General features: G+C 34.8%; 1 protein-coding gene across 2 annotated transcripts; it reads right to left on the bottom strand.

Annotated features, from left to right (window-relative positions):
• Positions 1-781: 781 nt before the first annotated feature.
• Positions 782-14075, bottom strand: SOCS4 (suppressor of cytokine signaling 4). Of its 2 annotated transcripts, none has more exons than XM_063091220.1 (2): positions 13824-14075; positions 782-2397 (listed from the first exon to the last, which is right to left on the bottom strand). In XM_063091220.1, exon 2 carries the CDS (start codon positions 2303-2305, stop codon positions 980-982), a length of 1326 nt encoding a protein of 441 aa, XP_062947290.1. In that variant the 5' UTR covers positions 2306-2397; positions 13824-14075; the 3' UTR covers positions 782-979. The 2 variants fall into 2 exon arrangements, with proteins under 2 accessions (XP_062947290.1, XP_062947291.1); XM_063091221.1 differs by lacking the exon at positions 13824-14075 and adding an exon at positions 2768-2814.
• Between the last annotated feature and the right edge of the window lie 30 nt (positions 14076-14105).

Raw genomic sequence — 14105 nt, 5'->3', positions numbered from 1 at the left:
TTTGTAACTGTGGACTTTCCTCAAAGTAACAGGCTCAGAGTTTTTATAAAAGAACTACGTAGAAGCAACAGTTCGTAAGTTAATACAGAAAAGCCCCACAGTTGCTTTAGCACTTTAGTAACTATTAGCTACTAACAGAGTCATCATTATTTTTAAAGCTTCCAGTGAGAAAAGAACACAATTCACGTTCTGAAGATAGTTTAACTCTTCCAGGTTGAGAGAAAGTGTTATTCAAAAATAACAAATGAACAATCCTGCCACACTGTAGAAGAACAAATGCACCTCCAGAATGTCATGTTCTCATTGGACAAATTAATCAAATTTAGCAATCCTGCTTTAAGGTTAATATTTAAAATGAAAACATATCAAGTTTTACTTTAAACCATTTGGTTACCTTAACATCTTTATTAGTAAATTATAAAAGTCAATTATCAGATCCCTGTACTGGCCAGCCGCAAAAAAAAAAAAAAAAGTCAATTACATTAGTATGGGTGGTGAATTAAGACACTCAGCTTTGCAGACAAATTTTAAAACAACTCAATGAAAAGGGAGATGGGGAAACTATATTTTATATCTAGGAATACTGATGGCATGGATTAACAAAACATTTTACACATAGGAAAGAACATTAAGAATATTTTTAAAGAAAAGTATGAAATACAGAATATTCTAATGTGTTTGCAATGCCTACAAATTTCAAAAATGCCTGGATCGAATACAAATTAAGAAAAGAAAAAATTTAAGTATATAATCTATGTGGTAAAAACAAAAACCAAACACTGGTTAAAAATATCTATTAACCTCTAGTGCATAACCTTAAACAATTAGTGTAACATAAGAAAAATAAACTGATTTGGGAGTAAAATTTAACACAGAGGACTCCAACTGCCTTTGTAAAAAAATTTAAAGTGGCATCATAAAAAAAATAAAATATTAAATGAAAATATGCATATAATTGTTTCCATTTCCTGCCTTTTTTCTAGCATTGTTGTTCTGGTACATCAATCCTGAGTACTCTAACTTTTGATTTATAATGATATTCCTTCAGATATAATTTCATAGAAGAAGGAATTGGAAGGGCATCAATGCCATCATAAGTTGTACAGTTACAAATAACTGTTCTGCATATGTGCTGCAGGGAAAAGGGGAAAGTCCGAATTAAAGGAGTAGATAAAAGTGGTTCGAAGAACATACAGGCGCTTGGGTCCTTATAATGTTCCAGGAGCCCAGTAATGTCAGGAGAATGAAAGACACAAGGATCATGTGCATCAAAGCTGAAGTTGTGATTCCACTGCTCAATTCTAGCATGAAGAGAACGACTATAGCGTCTAAAACTAACAGAGAATAAATAGTCTTCCTGTGCTGAGTCTCGAAGTAAAAAGGTACCCTCTGGTTTTCCTTCTAGTAGAGCTTCAGCTGCATATTTATCCATAACTCCCCAGTAACATGGATTGTTATTGATCTGAAGGAGGTCTGGTACGAGACAATGGACATAATCAATCTGGGTGTGGTACTTAGGAGGTGTTTCCAACTGCAGGATTTCATCATCTATTTCCCATCTGGGTTTGTTTCTTTTTCTGGAACTTGTGCAAAGTGTTATAATTTCATCATCTGAATCCATATCACTATCTTCTATGCTGTTATTTGAAACCAGGTTCATCACAGAGCCAGTCATAGGACCACCTCTACATGAAGCATTGTTGGTAGTTATGACACAGGGTGGAACATTAGTATGTGAGAAACAGTTTACATTTTCTTCCATGTTTCTTCTTTGTTTTGGCTGACCTTCCCTCGACTCACTTTGAGACAAGTCTGTGCTTACCCACCCATCTGATTTGGGATTTATAGGAGCAGTATGTCGTTTAATAAAATGCCACCTAAAGGCTAAATCTGATCGAGGTGGGAATGGACACTTATCTAACATGAGTTCACTGATATGAATTTTTCTTTTAGATGGAAGCCCTGAAGAGTGCCGACTACTACAATTCTTTAATGGAAAACACTGCCCCACAGCATCTTGCAGTTTCTGCTTAAGAGATCGGCCTAAAAATCTATGTCCACAGGAATGATCTAAGTCCAACTCGATAGATGAACAGCTGTGCTTCCTTTCCTGGTTCCTTAAAGGAACTTCAGTTTTCTCTATTGCATTCACTGTTTCAGCATCTGAACAACTCTCACTCTTTTTTGACCAAGATAACTTCTTTCCACTCCACACATAACCATCCTTTCTGTCAGCACTTCTACTCCGAGTAGTTTTGGGCCTTACATCTACATTTTTACTATTATTTTCACTATTTTCTGCCATTTTTACGAATTATCCAGAAATTCCTGTGTTATAAGTACGGTTTTTTCAGTTTTTCTTGCAGGAAGTTTCTTCTGGACACTTTCTGGATGTATCTAAGAGAGAAAAAAAAAGTCATTAACCATTTGCTGTCCACTGTATAGTTTATATACTTAGCCCCAATTAGACACAAGATGAAAAAGCATAATTAATTCATGAAAATATGTACACAAATTAGTACATAAATTAGAGACTACTGGATATGTTGGAAGGCAGTCCTAAGATAGTTTGTTCTCACTTAAATAAAGTACTTTGCCATATACAAATAATTTCATGGTGCCATAGAGTCAAGAGTCTGAGTTCCTTTTCATAGCTAATATTCAATGTGGATCAGAAAAAGCGAAGTCTTCTATTTCAACCATAATATATGCTCGAATGTGAATACTTTCTAGTCTTAAAGTATATCTTATGCTGATCTTTCCTCACCTTATTTTTCTCATTTCACAGCAGACCAGTGAATTCATTGTTAAGAGACAGTCACAAATCTATGAGCTGGTGTTTCCGAACGACTACTCTGTATAGTTCCTTCTCTTTCCTCTCCTTGTTTCTTTTCCTACTAATTAAAATATGGACAATTTTAAGTTGTAAAGCGTAAGAATTTATTACATAAACAAGCACCACCAAATAGTAGGAATGCCAAGCAAACATTCCCAATGCAGTTTTGTTAACTCATTTCAAAAACTGGTCAACTTCACTATCAGTCAGGCAGTTTTTAGAAAATATGGAATTAGATAAAATTCCTATTAGACACTGCCTTTCCTATGAAGTTGGCTAGACATATTACAATTCACAACATACAATACTGGGTTTCATGAAGACTAATGGTAAAAATCTGTCACAGATAAAATTTACTTAAGTATTCTCATATGGAATAAGATTTTTTTAAAATTTTTATTTTTAATTTTATTTTGTCGATATACATTGTAGCTGATTATTGCTCCCCATCACCAAAACCTCCCTCCCTTCTCCCTCCCCCCCTCCCCCCCAACAATGTCCTTTCTGTTTGCTTGTTGTATCAACTTCAAATAATTGTGGTTGTTATATCTTCTTCCCCCCCCTCCCCGGTTTGTGTGTGTGTGTGTGTATGTGTGTGTGTGAATTTATATATTAATTTTTAGCTCCCTCCAATAAGTGAGAACATGTGGTATTTCTCTTGGAATAAGATTTAAGCCAGGAATTAGGGAGAAGGATTCTACAATTTCAAAAATTTTACAAATGAAGGCTGAATTTTGTGACTGAGAAAATCAGTCAAATTCGACATTCTGATTATGATTGTTTCTGATTATGTCAAAGAAACATTAAAAATCCCAACAGTCAAGTAAATGTCTATAGACACTTGATTCCATTTTTAAAGTAATAGGATTTGAAACAAGCATCTATTCCGGCAAATATGATTGGCAAGTACATAAAAGTGTGACCTCCTGATACAGACTTGCCATATAAAGTTATTCCATTTCTAAATACTGAATAGCATCTGGTGCTTATCCTTATTATTTTGATTTAGTCAGCTCACTGGTATATAACCACTTAAAATCCTTAGGAAAAAATATTTATCTGATTTTGAAAGAAAGAACATCACTTAGCACAGCCAAAATTATATCTAATGATACGCTTTGGCTGTTCGTTTTCTAAATTCCACTGAACAAAAATAAACAAGCAGAAACAATAAAGTAGGCTAAAGAATATGAAGACTGTTTGACTAAGGTTTGAAATGCCTGGTGCTTTTATTTACTAAATAAATACCAAAATAGCAGTTTATTAGCTGTATGACCAGCTTTACTCCACTGGGTGTGAGCTCCCTTGTCTTGCCTCCTTGCTACCTCTGAATTATGGCATTTTCTCCTTTATTTCCAGAGTTAAGTTCCTTACTTCTGTTCTTGATGACATTCCCACCTTTACTAGGGCCCTGCTTCAATCTCTTTTTATCTCTCTCTCAAACTTCTCGCTGCCTTCAAAAATAACCAAATCTCTTAGAAAAATCTTAACAGTAATTCTAATGCTTCCTCAGTTATAACTGTTTCTTTCCACTACTAAATTTTTTCATAAGTAGTCTAATTTGATTTCCCCTCAAGATGAAAATAGCTTTTTGGTTTTTTTCTGATTATAAAAGAAATAATTATCCGGTTTGAAAATGGCTGAGTGAAAATCTTTTTGCCCCATCCTTTTCTCAGAATTCAGCTCAAAACAACAAGGAAAAATAAGATACAAAATCAGAAACCTCATCTTTAATGAAACTAGCAAAGCTATAAGCTGAGTTACAGAAATATGAGGACAGAAAAGGAATGGAGGAGCAATAACTGACGCAGCAGCAGAGAGGCAGGTGACACCAGGCACAGACATGACACAGATAATAAGCAGCCAACAGAGCAGACAAAGTTCACAATGCTACAGAAAGTGCGACTAGAGAATAGAGTAGAAAATGGGGAGGTAGGTTGAAATTTTGCCTAGGATTACTTAGATTTCTCAGGTTCTTTCTCCCACACTTAGAGGAGATGGGACATTTATTGTTATTAAGAGAAACAGAACCAGAGAGGCTTAGGACTTTGGACACCAGAAGCAGCAGAGGGTAGAGGGGAGGCTTGGGACTAAAAATTGACTAAATGAAAGTTCCTTGGTCCATTCTTCCATCCAGCTCCCAGAAGTCCAGCAGACAGACTTATACCTCCCTAAGAGCACAGTGGAAGATATTTTGCTGCAGAATTTGAGTGGCCAAAGAGAAAAGACCTACATATGCTGACAGCTGGGAATCCTCCAATAAAAAGCTGGAAACCCAAGCATACAGCAAAGCTCACCTGTCCACAAGCCCTGTCTACTCACACACAGCTTCTAGGCAGTATAGGTGTGCACTCCAGAATATGAATGCTCATGGGTCATTTGACTTTTGAGGAAAGTTTCTAACATAAATGACAGACCAAAACATACAGAACTTGGAAAAAACAGTAACCATGGGAGGAGCAGAAAATAAAAATTCATTTCTTCCAAGTTAGATATTACCGCTGAATAAGTAAGATGCTATCAAAAGGGGGTGGGAAAAATCAGAGAATAAGGACGTTTTTGAAAATTAAAAACATGATTACTAAAATAAAATATTCAACAGAAAAGCTGGGGACAGAAAAAAGTTGGAAATAAGTTGAGAAAATAATACAAGAAATAGGGGAAAAATGGTTAACCACAAAGAAAACACAAGAAATTAGAGAATCAATAGAAATTTCATAGAAAACAACAAAATGGAGGGGAGACATTACCAAAGAAACTACATTATAAAATTTCCCAGAATAGAAGGACATGAATCTCCATACTGGAAACACCCACTGAACATCAAAGTACGTTATTCTGAAATTATTCAAAGTACGTTATTCAGAATCCTAGAGATAAAGAGGAAATATTAAAATCTTCCTGACAGGGAAAAAAGTACAATCAAAGGACTACAGTCAACAGCAACATTGGAAGCTGGAGGTTAGTTTCCTACCTTGAAGGGATAACAAGCCAAACTATCAATCAAATATGAGGACAAAATAAAGAAATTTTCAGATGTGCAAAGTACCAACAATTTTATCTCATATTGGATAATGTGCTCTTCTAAAATTAGGAAGTAAACTTCAAACGAAGGAAGAGATGAAACACAGGAAACAACATTCAACACAGGAAAGAAATGTGAATTCTGGGGAGGATGAAGGAGGGAAGTCTTAAGACAGAGGTATGGGTATCTGGAGCTGCTAGAGAGCAATCTGTCCATATAACCATACAAGGATGTAAGACTCCAAGGGAGAAGATCTTGAGGAAAAAAACAGAATTGACTTTTGGAAAACTCAACTGAAAGGATGAGAAAGCAAATGAAAAAAGAATTAGGTAATAATTCATTACAGAAAAATTCAAGTTATATAAAAAAGAAAAGAAAATTTTAAAATTACCTTTTCAGCAGTGAACGATATTTCCATATTCATCAAAATTGCGATATAATTTTAATAAGAGGATGGAGAAAGAGGAAAGAGGATAGAAGAGAGGTAAATTCTCATCCATCATGAGAGAAACTCAACAGTGTCTAAAAAGTTGATGAATCAAGAAAGAGAAGTATAAGCCCATTATTTAGAAATATGAAAGTAAATATCAGGAAAACAGTTAAAAGATTTGAAAACAGATGCTTTTGGTACTGGGTAGGAGAGGACTGTAGCATTTCTTATCTTATCTAAGCATGTCAGCTCAATTTAATTTTTAACCCAGGTGCATTTATCACTGATAAACATAAAAATAAAAGTAATCCATGCTCACCATGAAAAAATCAAACCAGGTATAATGTTATAAAGAAAAAAGTAGACTCTCCATAGTCCCACCAGCCACCACTAACCATTTTAACATTTTCAATATCTCTATACCCTTATATGGCAAGGAAGCAGTTCCACAGCACAGTGATGGCAGGCATTAGAAATATGGTTTGAGTCTAGTTTGTTTTGTATTAGCCCTATGACCTTGAACTCAGTTCATTCACCTGTAAAATGGAGGTATTTATGATATCTATTTCTTTGTTCTGCTAGGGATTAAATGAAATAATGCATGTAAAGTACTCAGCTCAGATCCTAAATGTATTAAGTACTCAATAAATGTTAACATATACCTTTCATGTATTTTTTCTTTTTTACAAAAACCCCATGAAGATTAGATACATTATTTTGTTAAAGCATCTAAGCCAGTTTTACAGAAATAGTTCATAATAAATTACAGAACACCTCTGTCCCTAGCCCAATGCTAACTACAAAGTAAAGAGATCTTTAGGAGCAAATATAATTTGCAGGGGGATAACTAATGTCCCAAAGTGAAAATAGATCAATAGGCCAGATACAGCTGAAACTCAACAGACCATGAAGCTACAGAACAATTTGACATTTTCCCTCAGAGAGTTACTTTTCAGCCTTCCTCTATACAAGTTCACATGCTAACAAAACAGGTTTACTTTGGCAAGGCTTACCAACTTGTATGTAATAGGTACCAATCAATCGTCTTTGGATTTTAGGTTAACTTTTCTTACATGTGATAATGCTGCAGGTGTCCATAAATTAAAGTAAAAATATCATTGCCCTAGATGAGTTTTCTACACATTAACCTATACTTAGAGAGTTAATGTAATGAAAATCTTCTTCTGATTGGTCATTGTTTTGTATCTATCTCAGAATTATAGCCTTATATCAATTTCAAATAGCTATTCTTTTGTGAGTTCACGCTCAAGAAGTCCCACTTTTGTAAAATGCATGTTTTGCCATATCAATTATGGTCCAGAATGTCATCTAATGCAGTAGTCTTCAAAGTAGGGAGAAAATTTAACTTCTATTTGTATTTGTCTAAAAATTAAAATGTATTAACATTGAATATATGGTTGCTAATGTTACCATCAGTCATTGTCAGATGGTTACTTGTCTCATGGTGTGCTGTTCCTGAGGACAGAGCGGGAGCTCCAAAAAGCTAAACATAAAAATAAAAGTAGTGACAAATTATGGTAGCCCTCTCCATTCCTTTATCCACTTTCAGTGTACTGCAACTGTTTGAGCATTATTGGAATGGGCTTGTGGACTGTATTATTTTAAAGAAGAGAAACTTTTCAATACTTTGTAATGAGACATGACCATGGAAGTTTTATAACACACACAGTTTGCTAATTATCTCAAGGCACAGCACTTAAATAAGCTGTTGAACTTTTAAGAGGAGTTATGCATTTTTCCTTTACAAAATGACGTGTTATAAATTTCATGACCGTCACTGAGATAACAAGTGGCCCTCAGAAGCTAGCTGGTAGAGAGATATATTTTAGTGATTGGCAGTTGACCAATCACTTCATGGTATAAGTAACATCTTAAAAGTAACTGCTTAAAAGAAGCTTATACTATGAAGAGATCTTATTAGACATCTTAAGATATTCAGAATTTCCTTCAATATTATTTGATTTTATTTCAAAAAGTGATAAAAATGAATCATGAACATAAATTCCCACATTTTTACACTTAAACATATGGAAACAGAATTTTCTAATCCAGCAGCTTCATTAAACAAAAATTCTTAAAAATAAAAAAATTCAATCACATTGCCCTTAATAAAAACAATAATTTTTAGCAAGAACAAAATTATTTTTATTTTTATTAAGACTAAAGATGAGTAAAATGGTAAGGTGGCTTTACCACCAATTTGTGTAAATAAATACAAGTACAGAAATCAAAATAATAATAATAATACAATAAATATAAGTACAGAAATCAAAAATGATACTTTGAAAGATGCTGACAAATTAAAGATCTTAGATGGTAGCTGCAAAGAAGCTTTTTTTTTTTAAGAGAGTGAAAGAATCACTTGGGAGAAGGCTGCTTTGGCTCTTGACTTAATAATTAATGTTTTATGAAGGCAGCTATGTTACACTGCCCTGGGGGGTACAGAGTGACATCTTTTTTTTTTTTTTTTTAAATCATTATTTCTTAATGAGCAAGAAGCAAATGTCAAAAAAGTTAGTTTATATAAAAGCCTTTTCAAGAAGGCAAGTTCACAGATTCTACAGCCATTTGGTCCCAGGTTCTACTGCCAATTGCAATGACAGCAATAACAGACTGAATGCTCATCGTGGCAATTTTCACTAACAAAAGATTTAAATAATATTTAGTTAGTTATATTGAATTAGGCTGGGAAGGTGATCTTAATTCTAGATTTCTATAGAAAACAATTAAAACCCAATAATTAAAGGGTCAAATTTCATTTATCTGGAAAATTCATTTGTTTTCTCTATGATGTTGGATAACAGAGGATTATTGTATATATTAATTATTCATTGAAGTACTTATGTCTACAATGCTGATTTATATCTAAGATGAGAATTCATGTAAATACTAAATTAAGATAAACTTGATCCTAAAAAGAATAATTCAAAATACTATATAAAGAATTCACAAATGAATTATTACTCTGGTAGTAACTCAGTCCTGGGACTTCACCTACCAAATCCATGATTCCAAAGTTTACCTGCCATCACGTGCCCAAGAACTCCTTGAAAGCATTCTGATCATAGTTTGTGATATTTGAGTTGAATTCTGTAGAAACATTTAGGCTCCACAGATGGAATTTTTTGGATAGCAGACAACAGATGAACTCCTTAAAATGTTAAGGAAAAAAATATGAAAACAGTTTTATTCATATGAGAAAAATCTCTGAACTAAAAAAAAATGTTTTCCTTATTACAAAAGCAACACAGGTACATTTTCTAGTAAATATTTTATTTTATTTTTTAAGAGATGACTGGTAAGGGGATCTTAACCTTTGACTTGGTGGTGTCAGCACCACACTCTCTGAAGTGAGCAAACCGGCCATCCCTATATGGGATCCGAACCCATGGCCTTGGTGTTATCAGCACCACACTCTCCCAAGTGAGCCACGAGCGGGCCTTTCCAGTAAATACTTTAAAGTATCCTTTTACATGCTACTGAGCCAGAGTTCATGAGACTTAACTGAATAGTAATTTAAAAAAAAAAAAAAGGAATCATCGATTTAGTACCACTATGCCCTCCTTCCCCTTTCTTCCCACGTTTTCTACTTTCTTTCTTAGTTATAGTTTGCTTATGCCAGTGTTTCCCAATCTGTACTCTTGGGGATATTGGTTCTGAAAAACATTTACATATTCTGGAGAAAAAGGGGTTTCCTTATCAAATAAGTTTGGGAAATGCTTTTCCTCTGGAAGATTACAATATATATTTAGTAAATGGTTCCAGGAGGTCCTTCAATAAAGAAACAGGCTGATGCCATAGCTGCCTGTATTTAATTTACCACAAATCCTTTTTCTGAACAAATTTTGGGAAAACGTTAATAGGCTAATGTTAAAGTAAGTGTATATCCCCTGAATTTACTAGCTAAAGATAAGGAGAAACGTCTAGGAACCTGTCTCTGAAGAAGGCTAATCTAGGATGAAGAAAGCAGAAAACTAAATGCTGGAAGTACATGGGCTTCTAAAAATGGACGGAAGATTAACAGAATCTTAGAAACCGGCCAGCTGCCAAAAAAACAAAAAACAAACAAAAAAGAAAGCAGAATATTTAAGATATACTATTGAAACACTTTATGGAATAAATTAACAGATAGTATTTTTTCCCTTCCAATTTGTAATCTTTTAATTATAAAAACAATATATGCTCATTATACAATATATGGAACATTCATAAAAGTTTACAAAGGAGGAAAAAAGCTGTAATTCCATTATCTAGAAGCAAACAATTTTGATATTTTGGCATATTTCCTCGAACTTTTTTCCTATCAGACCAATTTAGTCTAAAGAGAGATTTTAAAGTTTTAAAGACCCATAAATAATTAACAACCTACAGTTTGTTACTAACCCATATTTAAAAATAAGCATGCTGCAGATGAAATAGCGTAAGCTGCTAACTCATAAAACGTGGGATAAAATTCAGATTTGCCACTCACTGGGTATATTACTTGCTTTTAAAATCTTATTTAGATTGAGTTTCCCCATTGTAAAATCTGGATAATGCCAGCTATCTCATGTTTTTACTGCCAGGATTAAAATGTATGAAAACAACATATATTGAGCTTAATGAAAATAAGTGTTAGTTGCTTCTTAGTATTATTCAGAACTTTTCATGTAGAAGAAGCTAATTCTAAAAATGAGAAGTGGGAAAGTGGCAAAATTAAGAAAAAGGAAAGAGGAAACAAAGGCTACACCATAAGGCCAGGAAATCTGCACAAAAACATACCTTGAAAATCTGAAGTGAAGGAGCCTCCAGCATTTCTGAACTATCATAAACCACTTCATATTACTCTTGATATTAAATATGTTCTTTTAAAAAATTTTAAAGTTTTGAATTCTTTAAAAATGTATGGGTGTAATAACCAAACTTTAATGACAAAAAATTTGGAGTTTCTTGCAAGAAACTTATTGAATAAATAGACTTCAACAGAAATAGGAAAAGGTGACTCCAGACTTAAATAAAATTGCTTTCATGTCCTGATATGTTTTATTAAATTCTAAGTATTATGGAAACAGTTATAACTTGGAGAAGCAGTGTGTTAGACTACCTTGGATTAGGTAAAAGACCTGGGTTCTATTTCTAGCTCTGACATTTATAGGTATATGATTTTAGATAAATCACAACCTTTCTGAGTCTTATTTTTTCCATCTATAAAACATTGATTATATCTGTCTTGCTGTGGTAAGGATCTAGTGTCAATGTAACACAAGAATCAAATGTTGGCTGTCTTCAGCCAAGGGAACTGGACCGCTGAGAGTATGGGTAGGAGGGAGACTTATACTGTATGCCCTTTTATACCATATGGAGTTTACACAGGCGCAAGCATTATTTACCTAAAAAATAAATTAAATAGGCTAGTAAGTTTCAGGACACATTTGGATATATAAAATCTTCAGATTTCTATCCTGCCTTCAGTGCTGTTTTTTCAATACTTTGTTCTCCTCAGCAAATGTTATATTCTCTTCCAGCCTTATCATTCACAGGATTAATGATTTTTACATTAAGTACATATTTTATTGAAAAGGCATTTTTAAAACTCTTTCCACAAGGCAAATACTGATATAGACTCTTGGATAAACTATGTAAGACTATATGATATTATTTATATATGAGGGACCTTTAAAAAGTTCATGGAAAAAAATAATTAAAACATAATACAAATCCTTCCATGAACTTTTTGAAAACCCCTCTTACATAACACTACCATTGCTAGAATGATAATATACCCATGTTTTCCAACCCTATTGCCCTTGAGACCAACAATATTTGTGACCTAAGGGTAGTATGAGTGGTTACAAAAGAGCAAAGCTAACTAGCCTTCACTGCAATTGAATCTGTGAACTTGGCATCATTCCCAGTTAGTTCTTCAGCTACCCACACCTATAAGATATGCATTATTAATTACAAATAAATCCATGGTGAAAATTTTGACATCTATACATTGGTTTCTTCTTAAAATGCTGTTACCTTAATCAGACAATTTTGCTAATATTTAAGATACACATTTCATTACTGTACTATATCATCTTGCACATACTGTTTGAATGACTATTTCCCTCAATGAGATCATGAGCTCACTGAAGCCATTACAATTTGTAGGCTTTGACTGAAATAAATGGAATTATGAAAACATATTAGACTAGGAAAAACAAGAATACATCTTTTAATATTTGCAAATTTTTACTGGATAATAATTTAAACAAACCTCACTTTAAACGAAACCACTAAATACCACCGAAAATACCCCATTAATAACAATTAGTTTCATACATCCATAAGTGTCTCCTATGTACTCAATTTAATGGAGGAAGGCACCTCTCCATTTTGTAGATAAGGAATTCGACATTCAGGAAAGTAAAGAAGCATATCAAGGTCACACAATGTGTCAGAGTCAAAATTAAAATCTAGGACTGTTGGACTCTATGATCAGAGTTCATCTTGAACGCCATACTCTATCCAATGATATTAAGTTACTTTGACAAAAAAATTATAAACCAGTCTATCCAGAAAACGAATGATCTCCAAATAAAATTAAGTCACTCAGAAAGCACCATCTCAGGTACCTTTGCTTCTGTGGGAAATCAACAGTACGTTATTTTCCCATAAATCCCACGTTCTTTTTGAGCCAATCACTCTTCCTTTTCATTCATATACAGACCTCAGTCAGTGTCTAGCAAGCCTATTTGGAGCCCCAGAACTAAAAACAATTCCTCATACGATTCCACCATCATAAGAACACCACGGTTTGTCTAACTGCGCTTGCAACTTTTCACAAGGGAACTAGATTGGAAAACAATAGGGATATCTCTACATTGAAAAACGTCTAACTTAGGTCATAAAATAAGTCTGATTGAGACTGGAAGGTGAGTACCAGAAAACAAACAAACAAACAAACAAAAAACCCCAGAAAAATTCTCAAAGATAAATACCAGTGAAAGAGTATTATGATGAAGGTTTTTCTCAGAGATCGGTCTACCGACACAGAGAACGTGAAGACACAAGAAAGCATAGACTGAATGGCCAAGGCCTTAGCACAGATTGAAAGGACCAAATGAAATATTCAACCATATAGCTTAGTTTTAATTCTTCTTTTAGATCTAAACACGCAGTTCAGTGAACTTTAGGTGGGATTTGGATAGGGAAACAAATTACTTTCCTCTTCAGGGATATCTGGATAGATTAGCAATAAATAAGAATTAATGTATTCTCCATACCTCCAGGGACCGAGTGACTTAACTGGTAATGGAGGCTTTCCTCCTTTATTTCTGCAGAGGTGACAGAGGAGGGCACGAAGGATGCCAAGACTAAGGGCTCGAGAAGGTCTCGCCTTGTCTTTTCTCTAGAGAAGATGCCCAAAGATCTGTCTCCAACTGGGTCCGAAGAAGGGGATCCGGTTGCCTGGGAGGAGAGCCTCGAAGGCAGGAGCAAGACCCGGGCCTGCAAGGCCAGGCAGCGGCCACCCTTCCCCCGCTCACCTCCCGGATCGCAGCTTAGCTGGGGCTGTCCAAATAACTGCCGCCATCACCATCGCCATCACTCTTGAGCGCTCTCTGGAGTGGAGAAGGGAGGACCAGCCACTCCTGCACCTCGTACAGGTCCTACAGGGCGGATGCCTTTCTGCAACCCCCGCTGTCCCTCGGCGCTCGGTTCTCGCCTCGTAGGTCTCGGTCACCACCCCCGCCTGCTCCCCAGGGGCCGCCACCACTTCCGTGTTCAGCTCCCTCTGTCACTCCCCCAGCAACCAGCTTTTCTCATCG

Source organism: Cynocephalus volans, chromosome 3 (genome assembly GCF_027409185.1).
Source record: "Cynocephalus volans isolate mCynVol1 chromosome 3, mCynVol1.pri, whole genome shotgun sequence".
NCBI lineage: Eukaryota > Metazoa > Chordata > Mammalia > Dermoptera > Cynocephalidae > Cynocephalus > Cynocephalus volans.
This window is presented reverse-complemented; position numbering and strand designations above follow the sequence as displayed.